General features: G+C 33.8%; 2 protein-coding genes across 7 annotated transcripts in view; one reads left to right on the top strand and one right to left on the bottom strand.

The window, feature by feature from the left end:
• The window catches only part of LOC132558847 (disco-interacting protein 2 homolog C-like), a 78,600-nt gene extending 73,406 nt beyond the window's left edge, over positions 1–5,194 (bottom strand). For all 6 annotated transcript variants that reach the window (XM_060223461.1, XM_060223464.1, XM_060223462.1 and 3 more), the window contains exon 1: positions 5,068–5,194. In XM_060223461.1, the coding sequence (XP_060079444.1) occupies positions 5,068–5,152 (85 nt within the window). In that variant the 5' untranslated portion in view covers positions 5,153–5,194. The remainder of the gene's footprint in view (positions 1–5,067) is intronic.
• An 87-nt stretch (positions 5,195–5,281) lies between these two features.
• Positions 5,282–13,078, top strand: LOC132558838 (protein CNPPD1-like). The gene is made up of 8 exons (XM_060223451.1): positions 5,282–5,429; positions 6,104–6,191; positions 6,990–7,071; positions 8,120–8,240; positions 8,524–8,652; positions 9,352–9,413; positions 9,984–10,101; positions 10,378–13,078. The coding sequence occupies exons 1-8, from the start codon at positions 5,367–5,369 to the stop codon at positions 11,083–11,085; spliced, it is 1,371 nt and encodes a 456-aa protein (XP_060079434.1). The 5' UTR covers positions 5,282–5,366; the 3' UTR covers positions 11,086–13,078.
• Positions 13,079–14,614: the final 1,536 nt, after the last annotated feature.

Raw genomic sequence — 14,614 nt, 5'->3', positions numbered from 1 at the left:
AATTAGTTATGTTCATAATAGTTGATTAAGTAGACATTTTTGAGGTAATGTGCCATTTCTTAAAAGACACAATGTCTAACTTGTTGAACACCATGACCTACTGGAACTGAATACTGGCTTTCTTTTATCAACAAAATCACATAATACACACCGATTAAGTACAACATTACATCTTCATTTGGCAATAAGTTAATCCATTATATTATATTCCTTATATAACATGGTCCAGAACATTTATATTTTTGCCACTGTCATCTTTATCTACACCCTCTTCACAGCATCAGGTTGTATGTTATGAGTTTGATGTTGTCTTAATAGAGAGACAGCCTTGAAAACTTACACTATCACACCTGATTATAGCTCATAATTTTGTCTTTGTTTTATGTTCTATGTAAGTGCTGTGAATTTTGTAATAACTGGTGTCTTGATAAAGGGGCAGATTTGCCAGATAGCCTTTACACAATATTTTTTTTTCTTATCCGAATAACCACAATAAAATCTCTAAAAGTCAGTCTTAAAGTGCTTCATGTTACACATTTAACAATAAAAAAACATTCTGGTGCTCATGATCAGTAAGTTAAGTTGTTATGGTCGGATCTGTAGACTGATTGAATTTGAAGGCTGATAATTGAAAGAATTCTTAAAAAATGTTAAGCATTTTTGTAACTGTCTAGATCATAGCTGAAGGTCTCTGCATTGCTGAAGAGAAGTGTACTTTGATGATAATATAAGTTTCAAGTTTGATCCCTTGTCGACCCTACACAAACAAATACATGTGTTAAAATGTATGGGTTATACAGGAGGTGTATGTTTACAATACATAGAAAGATGGAAGTCAGGAGAAGAAAAACATGGAATGATAACAAAAATACATCCTCACAGGCAAAAAAGGTACTGCTATGTTTCCGGTGTCTTTGCAAGAAAAAATGATAATCTGGTAGAAGGATCAGGCAAATGAATGGTGTAATAGGATTTCACTCGTCACTTCATTGTTTCTAACATAATTAAAACTGGAAAGTCTAATCTTAAAATAAATTATCTTTATATACAATGCATTGCTCAAAGCTTAAGGAAACCAGGAGATCTCAGTACAGTTGGCCTTACCATGGCCAGTGGATATGTGTTGACATACGAAACAGACTAAACACTTAGCCTTGTTAACTGATAATACAGAACCTACATAGACCAGGCCACAAACTAATGTGAAAACACCAGATATGAATGTCCAGCTTCTCCTTCAATTAGATCTGTGAAGTTCAAACACAGATATTTACTCTGTAGTCATATATATTGATACAAACAACAGATATATGGAGCTGCCTTCTAGCGTGTATGTATCCTGTGTAATCACAGCAGTGAGTCATCCCCACCCTTAGGTGTAAAACTACCAGCTTCACCTCACTATAACAGGCAGTCTCTAATCAATAAATTCATCACAATTCAGAGGTATATTCCCTCCATTTGTTTTACTTTCTTTTCAAAATTTCAATCATGAATGGATCCAAAATTTTGAAATCTCTGAATTATAAAAATATCTAAGCATGAACACTGACTGGGGTGAGACGAAGGAATTTTTACTGGAGTTTTGCTGAAATCCCATCAAAATCTTCAGAATAAGCTTCATACATATTACATGTATAATTGTATGTGAAAAATATCTTTTAATCCAATCCACTTTCACCAAAACTCTGAAATTTCCCCATAATATTTAAAACCCATTCCCTAAACATTAAAACAAAAAATTTGATATTCATGTCATTCTTATTCAAATAACTATTACATTATCATATAGAATATCAGGCATGTGATGAAACAATGGATATGTAGTAGTCTCTGTAAAAAAAATTCAAGACTCCAGCAAGAAGTGCTAAAACAAAATACAGGAATCCCCTTGCTTGAACAGAAGCTGCCAAAGATAATACAGCTATTCACAGGTGTTGTTAAAGATTTCTATCACAAAACACCATTCACTTTAAAAACTTTCAAATATATTTCTACCGATCAGTTATACTTCAAAAGTTAGGCATATTCTCCTTGTCATATTCATGTTGAAAGATTTTTTGAGAAATAAAAGAAAAATACATAAAACTTTTCTTACTAGTAAAGTTTATTACCGGTTGTCTAAATTGTATTGAAGTCATTTTCCCTTGCTCTACAGTGCTATAGCTATACAGTAATACAGTTGTGTTAAAACTGGACAATTATGTAGAACTGAACAGTTAAGTAACAGTTTGTTTAAGTTTAATCTATCTTTAAATGTCAAATGTATCAGTGTTGAATACACACTACATAAACTGCATTCAAATTTTAATTGTCATTGTGAACCAAGTGATTGACGTGACAGGAAGGAGGTTACACATATTAGTCCAAGTTTACTAGAAGAGGCTGAGAGGTAGAGGTCACTTATACCTATTAGAACACTTCCTATATTGAAAGTTTGCTTCACCTACAAAACATTTCCTGAAGTTTGATCACATTTAAATCCATACTTATCATTTTGTCCTTCCCTAACAGATCATAAACATTTATCTCGATCATAAAAAGAGTTTTCCTGTAATTGAAATAAAATACTTGTCTGGTTAGTGCATCTGTTTTTATTTTTAAAAATCCTGACAAAGAGGAATACATGTACAAAGAATAAGCTCAGACATTTTAAACACAACAAGACATGTACAATGAAGGACAGTATTCATCATGTCAAGTGTCACTGAGTCAGGCCAAATGACAATCAAACATAAAGACCATCAACTACATAACAACAGTGCTTGGTATAGGTAAACACAAAATGAACTTGTCACTAATTTACAGATAATTCATTCAGATATATCTATCTACCCTTGATTATATTGCAGGAAAATTTGGTTAACACTGGCATCTAATTCTGGATCCATGAAAACCAACTAGAATACATGCAAGTTGAGGCAGTGTATGTACTACAGCCTTACACTTGGTCTCTTGTCTGGCAACAGTAGTAATACAACCCATGGGGACCATGTACTAAAGACCGGTGAACCAGTTACCTAGGACATGGATGATTTCACCAACATAGATCACGAAGTCAACACCACAATGCTGACACATAGTACTTCACAGGGTCACAGTGATATAGACTAGGCCTGTATGGGCAGGCTTACATGTGAGGATGACCTCATACAGGTACATGAAATACTGTGCATTCAATATATTTACAAGGAAGGGGAGAGGGGGGGGACCAATTAATTAGACCCTATAATCCTAATCGTAAGCTTCCCTTTTCTTTGTATTGCTGAGCACTGAAAATAACTATTGTTTTATCTATTTTACAGGTAAATTCTGTTACAACAATTTTATTAACATGTGGCATAAGATGATATTTTTTACAAAGTGTTTTCTGTTGTATATTTTGTGACCTAATTAGGTCATGTATGTACATATTTTATCTGTGGTACCAGATATGATGTTAAGATGTTAAAAGATTAAACATATTGTTCTACATCAATCATGAATAATTTTCTATAGGCTAACATGAATTTATCCAATATCTGGATACATTTATGTTTTAACGAATTAAAACTTTTAAACTCATTTATTATAGGATTTTTCTTTTCTTTCTTTCTTCTTTTTTTTTTTGAAAAGATAAACAATACCTGGTAATAAAAACTTTGAAGTTTTTTCACAAAGAACAGTTTAGAAACAATGTTTTAATGTCATAAGATGGATACTATAAACAGCTTCTATTTGTTTGACAAAGGACCATAACTCCACATATAGCATTATAATCCTAATTCAGTACCAGTTATATTTTTTTCTGTCAAATTACAAACTCCAGTGCAAAATTGGCAGTTATTAAAGGTATAATAGAATAAAACATGGTCTGGTACTGGACTATGTTAACAGAACTCAAAATTTTTTTCAGTTACCTCTAACAAAGCCTTGATGTGTGCTAAATTACATAAAAGGTATAATAGGGTAGTAGTCATTAGGATTGATGTAAAATATACTGTCCCTACTTCATTTTAAACTAGCATCCCTAGCCAAACACTCTTTCACTTGTTCAAAGAAATATACTGACAAGCTGTGGCTAGTAATGTGTCTGACCTCTCTTCTACTACAATAGTAACATATTCTGACAGGCTGTAGCTAGTAATGTGTCTGACCTATCTTCTACTACAAAAGTAACAATTACAAGTGTTTAAATCATTAGATTAGTTCAATCACACTGTATTTATATCTACAAAAATCCCCTACCTGAAGATCATGTCGAGATGAACTTATATAACTCATTTGCTTCTTTTTCTTCATTTAAATCATCAAAATATTACAAACATAATATGAATATAATAATACGCAGTAAGTTAACTTGTAAAATTAGGAGATGAATAAATAAGTAAGTAATATTGATAAAACTAGGAAGTGACAACTGGTAGCAAACTGCAAAACAAAAACATACTGCACTTCACCATATTGCAGTTATATTAATTCATATATCTTTAATATCTGATGGGCAAATAACAAAAAAACTGAAAGTATAAAAGCACAGCCATGAAAAATTGGAGACGGTTTTAAGATAAAAAGGCGTACTGCATTCAGTTTGCCAATACAAAAACATTATTAGCAGTGTCACAGATTTAAGCCATGAGTCATTGTTGACAAGGGTAAATAATTTATCTCCAAGTTTTAAATCCCAATACCCCATTACTTTCTGCGGAGTACTTAAAATGAAGAATGAAATTGAATACAATATTCGTCCAACCTAGGCACGGTGTCGATAGACGACAGTAGTGAGCCGCGACAATATTAGCCTAATATTCTACTGCTGAAGCTGAGACGAAAATGAAAATTAATTTATGTCGGTGTTGTTTTCAGAGAACAAAAGTACTATTTCTAATAAAATATTTTCTTTTCTACATTAGCTATAATTAAATTTAAGTCCAACGGCTTTAAACAGTTTGGTTCCATGCAAAGGGTGAAGCAATTCCTTTTGTTGTTACACAGAAGCGGAAGCTGGAAACACAATTCGGAATGAAATGGTCTGCTGTAAATCAGCCGAAAAACATGAAAATTAGGAAGCTGATATTTCGTTCTTACCCTCCGATAATTCCAAATTAAGCTCAGCAAGCTTCCGTCTAACCTCCTCTGGCAGCAGCGATATATCCACGTTAATATCTGCCATTGTTATATACAGTGTGCATACAAAGTATAGTGCTGTCACTCCATTTCACTACCAATGAATGCTCGCCATTTTGTTTAGAACACTTTACCACACCTAAGTCTCGCGAGATTTGTGGAAAGACAGGAAGTTGGGGAGTTGCCGCGCAATAATCGAGACACAGCATAAGGAAACAAACACATATTGACGTTTATTTAGCTCATCTAGAGCTGTTAATATGCAGCCATTCTATCTTCCCTTTTTCAAAGGGAACGATAGGTTAAATGGATTCGATGAGGAGGTAAGGATCGCTCGTTGAGATGGACAAACAAGATATTATATAACGAATGTTTGTGTCATGTTTCCGTCTGATGTAGCGGAATGTATCGTGTGTCAGCAGTACATCGTTCATTAAATATATGCGTCATGATTATCAGAAAGGAACCAACATTTTGTTCATCTAGTGAGAAAGTTTGTCTTAAATTCCATGTAAAGACTGAATGCTTTGTTTGAAAGGGGGCAAGTCGTGTTGGTATCAGGTTGTTTCGATATTTCCAAAATAATTCGTTTCGGTACTTTTAAAAACGTTTATATTTTTGTGTTTAATTAGGTTTTAAAGGTTTTGACACTCTAGCTGTGCAAACCATTTCGCAAGTACCGAAATGATTAGAATTCGTTTGAAATGATACGGGACATTTCGAATAGTACCCAAATTATATTTTGAATTAGGCCCTGTATAAATCACCACAAGGAAAACGCAAGAGATGGGGCAATGGACCCCAGGTTCACTGCGTACAATACATAGTGAAACAAATGAACCGGGTTGTTGAAATGTTAATTATACTGAGCACAGAAATTTTGAAGTGCCAAAATTTAGGTAGTTCAAAGTGACCAGTTATACTCCTGATGTTAATTGTATATACATTGTTTCTCTCATGTTTATTAATTAGTATTAATGTAAATTGCTGTTAATAGGACCATGAAGAGTTTGCAGAGCGCCTTAGGAAAACCTTATACTATGGAAAAACACCCTCCACTGATCGCCCTTCGCTTCCTCTAACTGGTTTGTATATATAGTAAATTATATATGGCATTAGTCTGAATGATTCGAACTATCCATGATTTCATTTTGTCTTGGTTACGGACAATTAGTCAGAATATTCAATCCTTTAAAAATACCAGATACTTTACGATATACAATGGCCACCACTATGCAGAATCTCTCTAGACTGGCAGTTGTAACTCATCAAAAAAGAAATTTTCACAATACTGTCAGGAAAGGAACTCTGACTATCAGTCGGTGATCTAGACCAAATGAAATTGCGGCTGGTTAGTTAGAACCATAAAGACTAACTTGGCGTGTGGAGAGAAAGGAAGAACTTGATGTTGGCATGCTTTACCACAGCTGATGGGTACTTTTCATAGAGGCTGTCTTATTCACTAAAGATGATTATTTTGGGTTTAAAGATGTCTCTGTAGTTTAGAGCTTTTTTCCACTAATTTTGGAAAGGGCCTTTTAGTCTCATTCTGAAAGAAAATTGATCAGTTGGAAAGGAAATCTGAAGGAGTACTAGAAGTAAACTATGTTTTTTGGGTATATGGTCATATTATAATATTAATCCAACCAATGGTGGGGCCCATATCCAGCCATACAGAGCCCCCAGAAAAGAAACCCTGCATTGATGTGTTATGATGTTGAAACTTTCTATCAAGGCTTAAGTTGTGGAAAATATACTCAAATGTTTTGATGTTACAACATTTGTTGTACCCAATGGTCAATTCTTATGCATATGAATAAACTGACAGAAAAAATATAGATAATATTGTTCTGTTAACTAAGCAAAAATGTTGTCTCTTGCAGAAATAACTGTTGAATACTTACAAGAAGCATGTCCAAGGCAACTAGGAAAACTGGATACATACACGGCTGCAACAACTTCAAGGTTTGTTTACGGAGTGATTCTTAAGTAGGCAGTGCATAGTATATGGAAATAAGTTAGCAGTGTTATCTCTGACTCTCCAAAACCTTAATTGTGATTCCTTAAACTGACAAAGGACCACCAAAATTAATAAAGTTTTACTCTATATCTTATATGGTGTGAGTTTCAGGACTCTTTCAGTTCATAAATTTGAGGATTTCATGGAAAAATCAGGAGTTTGTAATGTATAGGATTGGAAGGCTTAGATTGAACCCTTCACAATCAAGTTGAAAAGGCTTAATTTAGGCATCACTTCACTAAGTTGAAAAGGCTTAATTTTGGAATCACTTCACTAAAAACTGAACCTGAAATGGCAGTCTCCCGTAAATAATACCACAGAGTATGCTTTTTGAGATGTAATTAAAGACGAGCACTAGGACAATTTAAAAACAATCATCCAAATCGGTTTTCTGCCCATTTCTCAAGTATTCCTGTTACAATCCAACAAAACAACCTTGAAATCTAAACACAACAGACCATTTATTCTTATCAGTACCCCAACCAAACACTCCTCTCCACCACTATGTGTGGACAAAACTCCATCCATTAAAGTTTCAAGAACTATCATTGACTTGAATAAGCAGTCTGCTACTGTAAACTGTGAGACAATTATGCCTTCAGTATAATAACACACCTTTTCCAGAACTCTGACATAGACAGCTGCATAAAGTTGGTCAGTAAGTAACTCATAGATATAGGTTATAAATTAATTACTGAAGAAATATATTAAGTTGTTAAATTCTTTCTAGCATTATATGGATCCACTCGCCCATCTCTTTTTACCCCCTCTCCATCCACATTTAAATTCCTGGTATTGTATTACTTTAGAAGCGTTTTGTAGCATTGAAACATTTTGCTAAGTTGGTTTTGAGAGAGGTTTGTTTTTACTTCAAGAATAAAAAAAAAAGGAAGATTTTTATAAATCTTTTTTTTGAAAGTTGTTCTCTTCCCTTTTTTCTGAACAAAAACTACTCTACTTGTTACAATATATAAAAGATCATCTTTGTTACAGACAAGCTTGCATGTCACCATGTTCGATAATGATGAGTATGCTCTATGTCAAACGTTTAAAGACCCGGAACCCTGCTTACCTACAACAGATTTCTTCTTCTGACCTATTCTTGATTTCTGTGGTAAGGATGACAAGATCACACATCAGCATCCAAATGAAAAATATCTCGCAATATTTTCAAATTTTAATTCTGCTATAAAAAAATTGATTGCAATTAAGAAAGTTTGAAAGAATTAGATATTCCTCAGTGAAGCAAAATATTTAAATAGCGACAAATTGTAACTATTTATAACAGCGTTGCAGTAACATCATAAACATACTTGAAAATAGACCATAACTGTTAGAATTTAATAACAGTTCGAATTTTTTTGTGATTAATGAACCTTAAGTTTACTGTTTAACAGATGATGGCTTCCAAGTTTTTGTACGATGAAGGAATTGATGATGAGGTTTTTAACGACGAGTGGGCAGCCTCTGCAGATCTAGAAACTGAAGAAGTGAATGAAATGGAGCGTCAATTCTTGTCAGCAATTGTAGGTGTAAACAAATTTAGTTTAATTGATGGCAGAAATCTTCACTGTTATGTAATATTTTCATGTGAGATGAACTTTACCAGTGACCAAAAGTTCTGTAGCATTTTGTGGGAGGTATGTTGAGATCAATTAAATCCTCTTCAGCACAGTTTAAATGGCATGGTCCACACTTCCACTATACCATGTAGGATGCATCAACGCTGTATAAGGGACCACATTCAGGGTTTTCCATAAGAGCCAGTCGTCGGCCAATTTGAACGGCTACTTTGATCATTTGGCCGCCTACACCAATCCAGTTCCGTAATAATGTTCCGTACATGACTACACGTACATGGCAGGCCAGCCTCCTACTTTCACTACACAGCCTACTACTAACAAAATTATGGAAAACCCTGACATTCTAGTTACTTTTTGTTTTATCCCATGCTGTGTAATGGTTCAATGCACCTAATACTTCAGTATTATGTGTTGATATCAAGCTCATCACATATACATAACATTAAATCTTTACCTTCATATTTCATGGCAGTTCCACATAAAAGTTGATTTAGGTAACATTGCTAGGTTTAATTTTAGCTGATTCTATGGAAATGAAATCATTTAATTGTTTAATCGTAACAGGAGATGAATTTACAGATCCTATTAGAATATTGTATTAGTGTCAGAATCAGAAACATGAGCCAAACGCTTCTGTTTCAGGACTGGCAGCTTTTTGTCAAACCAAATGAATTCTACGACATCCTTCATGACTTGGAAAGACGGTTAGTATCTTTATACAAAAAAAAGGAGATATTTATGTTTATAAAAAAAAGTTTGGTCCAGTACTTTCTCCCTTTCAAGTTTTCCTTAAGGTGATATCAAAATAAAATTGGTAGTGCAAGAAAGTCTTGAAGTCAGTACTTTCAATATTTAAAGTTTCGTTCTGGAATTCAATGTTGATGATAATTGTACCACTGAACAATGACAAATATTAAGTCTGGTCTTTCCTCTTTTGCAATATATAAACTTTATTTATTTTACAACAATTGCAAAACCAGTTATTCAATTTAAAATAATCTTTCTTGTTGACCCTTTTTGTAAGAGTGCAAGGGTTTAAGTTTTTAGTGTAGGAGGAAGCTGGAGTACTCAGGGAAAGCTTATGTGGTCAGGCTGGTGACCCTCTTCCTTTTCGCCTCCATTTGGGATTCGGGCCCGAAATGGCTAGGTGAAAGGCATGTTACCATAGCAACACTGACAACCTTTTATGGGAATAATAGGGGCAGTACTATACATTCCCTTCTTCAATATCCTTATTGGTTTCTTTGACATTTCAATATTTATTTATCTGTCAGGATTGCCCTGCGACAAGCCAGAGACCGGGGTTGGTTTACATACACAGACCTCATGGTGCTATCAGAAGATCCTGAAATTGCCAGACTAGTTGCTTTTCTCAGTCAGGAGATCTCTAAGGTAAGCGAGTTTTCTTTGATGATGACATAAGTTTGGTTAAAAAATATTGCTTGAATTGCACAGTTCCATTTTCCAAAGAAATAATTGTAGCAGTAGGACAAAATAAATGTGATTTTTTGTTATAATGAATTATGGTTATGTGGAACAGACCTGTAGTATTTGTGAAAATCAGCTATATGATTCTAACAAGAGTTTTCATTATTTATTAAATGTCATCAAAGGAATTCCAATACAAATCCTGTGTCGATATTGTACAGTTGAATGATTCTATTGCAGGTGGTGATGGTCAGCTCTTTTGCCTACTTAGCCAGTGTTTTGACAATGGTGGGCTCGACTCTTCTTGTCACCACTATGTCAACGGCAATCATGATCAATGGTCCAGTGATCTTGACACCTCCTCTCCCAAGTCTTCCAGAAACTGTCCCGAAAGGTCTGCATGGTCGCTGTAACAATACCTCTCCTGTTGTGAAAACACCAGTAGATACGGTTACAACAGATGTCAGTGGTCATGGAAATGAGGAGACAACAAGGGCTACAGATAGAAGTAATGAGGGTCTCTCTGTGCTAAAGAACGCGGTTGATGGACTTCTCTCTCTTTTCACTGTGGTTTCGTTGAGAGAAACTTTCGTTAAGCACATGTACGGCAACAAGGACACCCAGAACACCTACGATCAACATTTGATAGATTATCCACAATCGACCAACATAGCCCAACGTCCAAACAAATCTGTGACCATCAACTACGGAAATTCTAATGAACAGGTTCAATATCCCATTCATGGTTGTGCTTCTTGTGAAAAACATGAACCAAATGGAAATGAACGAAGTAGAAATGTCCAAACAGGGACCAATCCAACTCAGTGTGTTGTGGATCATGATATTGTTTATGCTGGTTTCAAGGACTTAATGTTGTATGATCACTTTTCGGACATATCATTGGGGTTCTCTACTGGACTGAGGTCTCCGGCATTGCTACACACCTGATAGTTACAAAAACATAACAAAGTACATGATAAGTACAGGATTTTAAAAATATCAATTTTGTTTCCTTTCTGTGCTTGTCACATCAAATGATACAAAATAACATCTGAAATCCAGTAATGTATTGATAGATTCTGCTGCTTCCGAAAGTCAATTTAATTTCAAAGTGGGGAAAAAAAGAACAGATGTTTAGGGTCTTGGAATTTCTATCTGGAAAAATTGGCAATCTTTTACAACATGATTGAAATAAAATGATGGCGTCTTTAAAATATTATTTCGTTAGAATTGCCCTGTATAAAACTTTATCTTGGAAATATCATGTACTTTGTTATGTTGCTATAAATGACCATTTTGTGTGGTTCGGTGTATAATCGCGTGTAACCTACGATATTTATTTTTGTGATCAGACTAGACATAATCCAAATATATCGATGTTCAATAATAATTATGTAGAATTGTAAAATCAATATTGTGAAATAATTAATAAGAGTATTGAGTCATCAAACATAAAGGAATCAATTTTATAATATTAAATCACATTTTCAGTACAGGTATTTATTTTTGCATCTAGATGTGGTATGATACCATACCACCGATTACCTGTTCTAATACAATTTACAAATAACAATTACCTGTACTTGACTCTAATTGGCTGTATTTAACAAGGTGAAGATAGCGTTAATATTATCATCTGTTTTCAGAAATCGATGGCAGTACAGGGGCATGACAGTGTAACAGGGATTGACTATTTATTTTTCAATAAGAGTTCTATTTTTCTGACTCGAGCTCATTCTGAGTAAATATTTTCAATATATTATTGTTCAGTGTTTCTGTAAGAAAACTTTGAATTCCACAGTTTAATGTTCTCTGGGAGTGACAGAAAGAAATCCACTAGTGAGTTCAACGTTTTAAAATCATGCAAATACATTACCTCAACAATATATATTAGTAATTTTTACAAATAGTGCTTAATATACAATGTTATCATGAATATCATTTAAACAAACTCTCAATCAAGGAAAAGAATCAAAAGAATTGTAAGAAGAAAAAAAAGATAGATTTTATTGCATTTGCTGTGAAATCATTGCTAATCTGAACTATTTTTTTCTCAGTTGTTGAAAAATTTAACTAGAAATTTTACAGCTGTTCAATTCCGTATTGCAGTCTAAGAAATATTGGCTATGTCAGATGTTCTATTACACTCAGCTCCAACCGTCAGCTTGAGCTCTTGTACAAATAATGTTCCACTGTATACAATGTTCTAATGTATCCATTTTGTGATAATGTCTAGTATTTACTTGTCAATCTGCGACTGCACTCTTTACATTTTGATTTGAATGAATTGATGCTGCAGGACAAGGGCATTAAAAAGTGTTATCTGAAGCATTTTATCAGTTTCACAGATTATATAACAACTAAATCTACCTGATAATTAATATTCTAATTAAATTGAAGAAACAACTGCCTGTAAACCAGTGTGCTATTTTTCATTAATAATCAGTTTTAAGCTAGCTATATTGCACAGTACTCCTTAAGTCAAATATTATAAATACATATGCATAAGTTTAACTGGCTTTCTTCAAACAACTACCGGCCTGAAAACTTGGTGAAAAATGTGATACGACAAACGTGGTAAAAAGTTGAATTACAAAGCCTCTATTCTTATCTCGCATCCACCTTGATTCAAAAACCAATGAAACATTTCATTTACTTGAGTCTGTGTTATATTTTAATGTATACTTAATTTGCAGAAACAAAAAGTCAATCCCAATTTTTCAGGGGTACAGGACATCTTGTGCGATTAACATTCCCCTCTTGTAGCATTTAATGGATACGCTTCAAACGAAAAAACAAATTTACCAAGAGACATATCAATCCATTTTATATTTATCAATATTTTAAATCTTGTTAAGAGAAAATTAAGTAATTTACGCTGATAAAAGATACAAAAAATGAAATAAATTGTGATCAAATAAAGGTGCATATTAATTCTGAATTGATGGTATGTTTTTGTTGTTTATTGATTGTATGGACAATCTTATTTCATGTGCAAAAACTTGGGTCATTAATTAGTAATTTTATCCAATCAACCTGAGAACTTAGTAGACTGGTGAGGCAAAAATGGGTTACATTTGTATATCACATCTTTGATGAAGTTGGTGTGGATACACTAAACAATGACATCAGATTAAAAAGCTTTGTATTCATCTTTTATCGAGGTTCTTTCAATGGTTGGAAATTTTCTCAATATTACCTAGAGATGCAGAAAGACTATGATGATGTTTCCTTCTTGGAAATAAGGAATTGTAATCTAGTTCTCTCAATCTTAAACTCACTTGGTCCAAAGAACCAAGTATTCGTATGCCACGGTCCAGCATTTGTCATCTGTATCTTTTAAGCAACTTCTTCTCAATAGTCAAAAGGTCTAGAATAATATTTGGATGGAAAGTTACTTGGAAGAAGGCTAACAAATTACCTTAGCTTAAATTCAATGCCACAGGGGTCCAAATTATCTACACCTTTCATATAAAAGACATCTTTCTCAGTTACAAAAAGGCCAAGAGCCATATGTGGCAGGTAGGTCACTGGGATGATTTAGACTTGGATTCTCTAGGCCTCAGAACCAAAAGGCCTAGAATCAGACCTGGTTACAGATTATGTTGATGGTAACTTGTCTGGCTTTTTCATCACCCTGTTTAAGGAGTGAACTCATTGTAGTAAACTTTACTTGGCTGGAGGTAACCTTACTGAAGAACATGCAGAAGGCCTGCCACATTTCATTTAATGGATAAAGTGTCTTGCCCAGTGATATCTATGATTGTAAAGATCAGTTCATGATCTCGGCTTCCTGTGAAACACAAACCATAAACAGTGGTAATTTTGCAATGTTTCCATACAGTAAAAAAGCAGATGCTTTCCTAGGATAACAATGTATAATAAAATAATAATATATAATATAACAAGAGGCGCAATGGGCCTGCAATGCTCACCTGGCATATATATATACCAACTACCTTCGGGCCAGGTGAGCTAATAATGATTTATGGAAAAATAAGGAATCAATGATTTGAGATAAATCCATTTTATTCAATTATGGGTTACATTATATCACATATATAGCATTGTTCAGAAGTGGGAACACAGAACAACATTGCTCCATTTTTTTCAGATTTAGAGGATTATTTCTCATGTTCCAAAGTTTAAGGATTTTGGATAAATATATATACCAGTACTGATACATTTTACAGCATTTTGTATGTACAGATACCACATTGAAAGAAAATTACAACTTTACTGACCCAACATATATTCATATATGAGGTTCATCCTCTTTAATAGTTACCTTTATTATATCTTTTTAGGATCAACAGTGTAAATACAGTTGCTATCATGTTGGGCTGAGGGGTTCTATATTGTACTGCACTATACCTTTACAATATGTTTGCGTTGTCCTGATTATATACTTCTATCCATCATAAAAAAAACAAATAATAGCACATAAATTTCAAAGTGCAAAAAACAGACTCCATTT

Source organism: Ylistrum balloti, unplaced genomic scaffold, assembly GCF_031769215.1.
Source record: "Ylistrum balloti isolate Yb309-2 unplaced genomic scaffold, AGI_CSIRO_Ybal_v1 Utg370830, whole genome shotgun sequence".
Classification (NCBI taxonomy): domain Eukaryota; kingdom Metazoa; phylum Mollusca; class Bivalvia; order Pectinida; family Pectinidae; genus Ylistrum; species Ylistrum balloti.
The sequence above is the reverse complement of the archived record's forward strand: the minus strand, read 5'-3'. Positions and strand labels throughout refer to the sequence as shown.

Excerpts from the sequence above, each read along its gene's own strand:
- LOC132558838 (XM_060223451.1), top strand. The coding sequence starts at position 5,367 with ATGCAGCCATTCTATCTTCCCTTTTTCAAAGGGAACGATAGGTTAAAT. Across the intron at positions 8,241-8,523 it reads ACCTATTCTTGATTTCTGTG|ATGATGGCTTCCAAGTTTTT; the intron begins GTAAGGATGACA and ends ACTGTTTAACAG. Across the intron at positions 10,102-10,377 it reads TCAGTCAGGAGATCTCTAAG|GTGGTGATGGTCAGCTCTTT; the intron begins GTAAGCGAGTTT and ends ATTCTATTGCAG.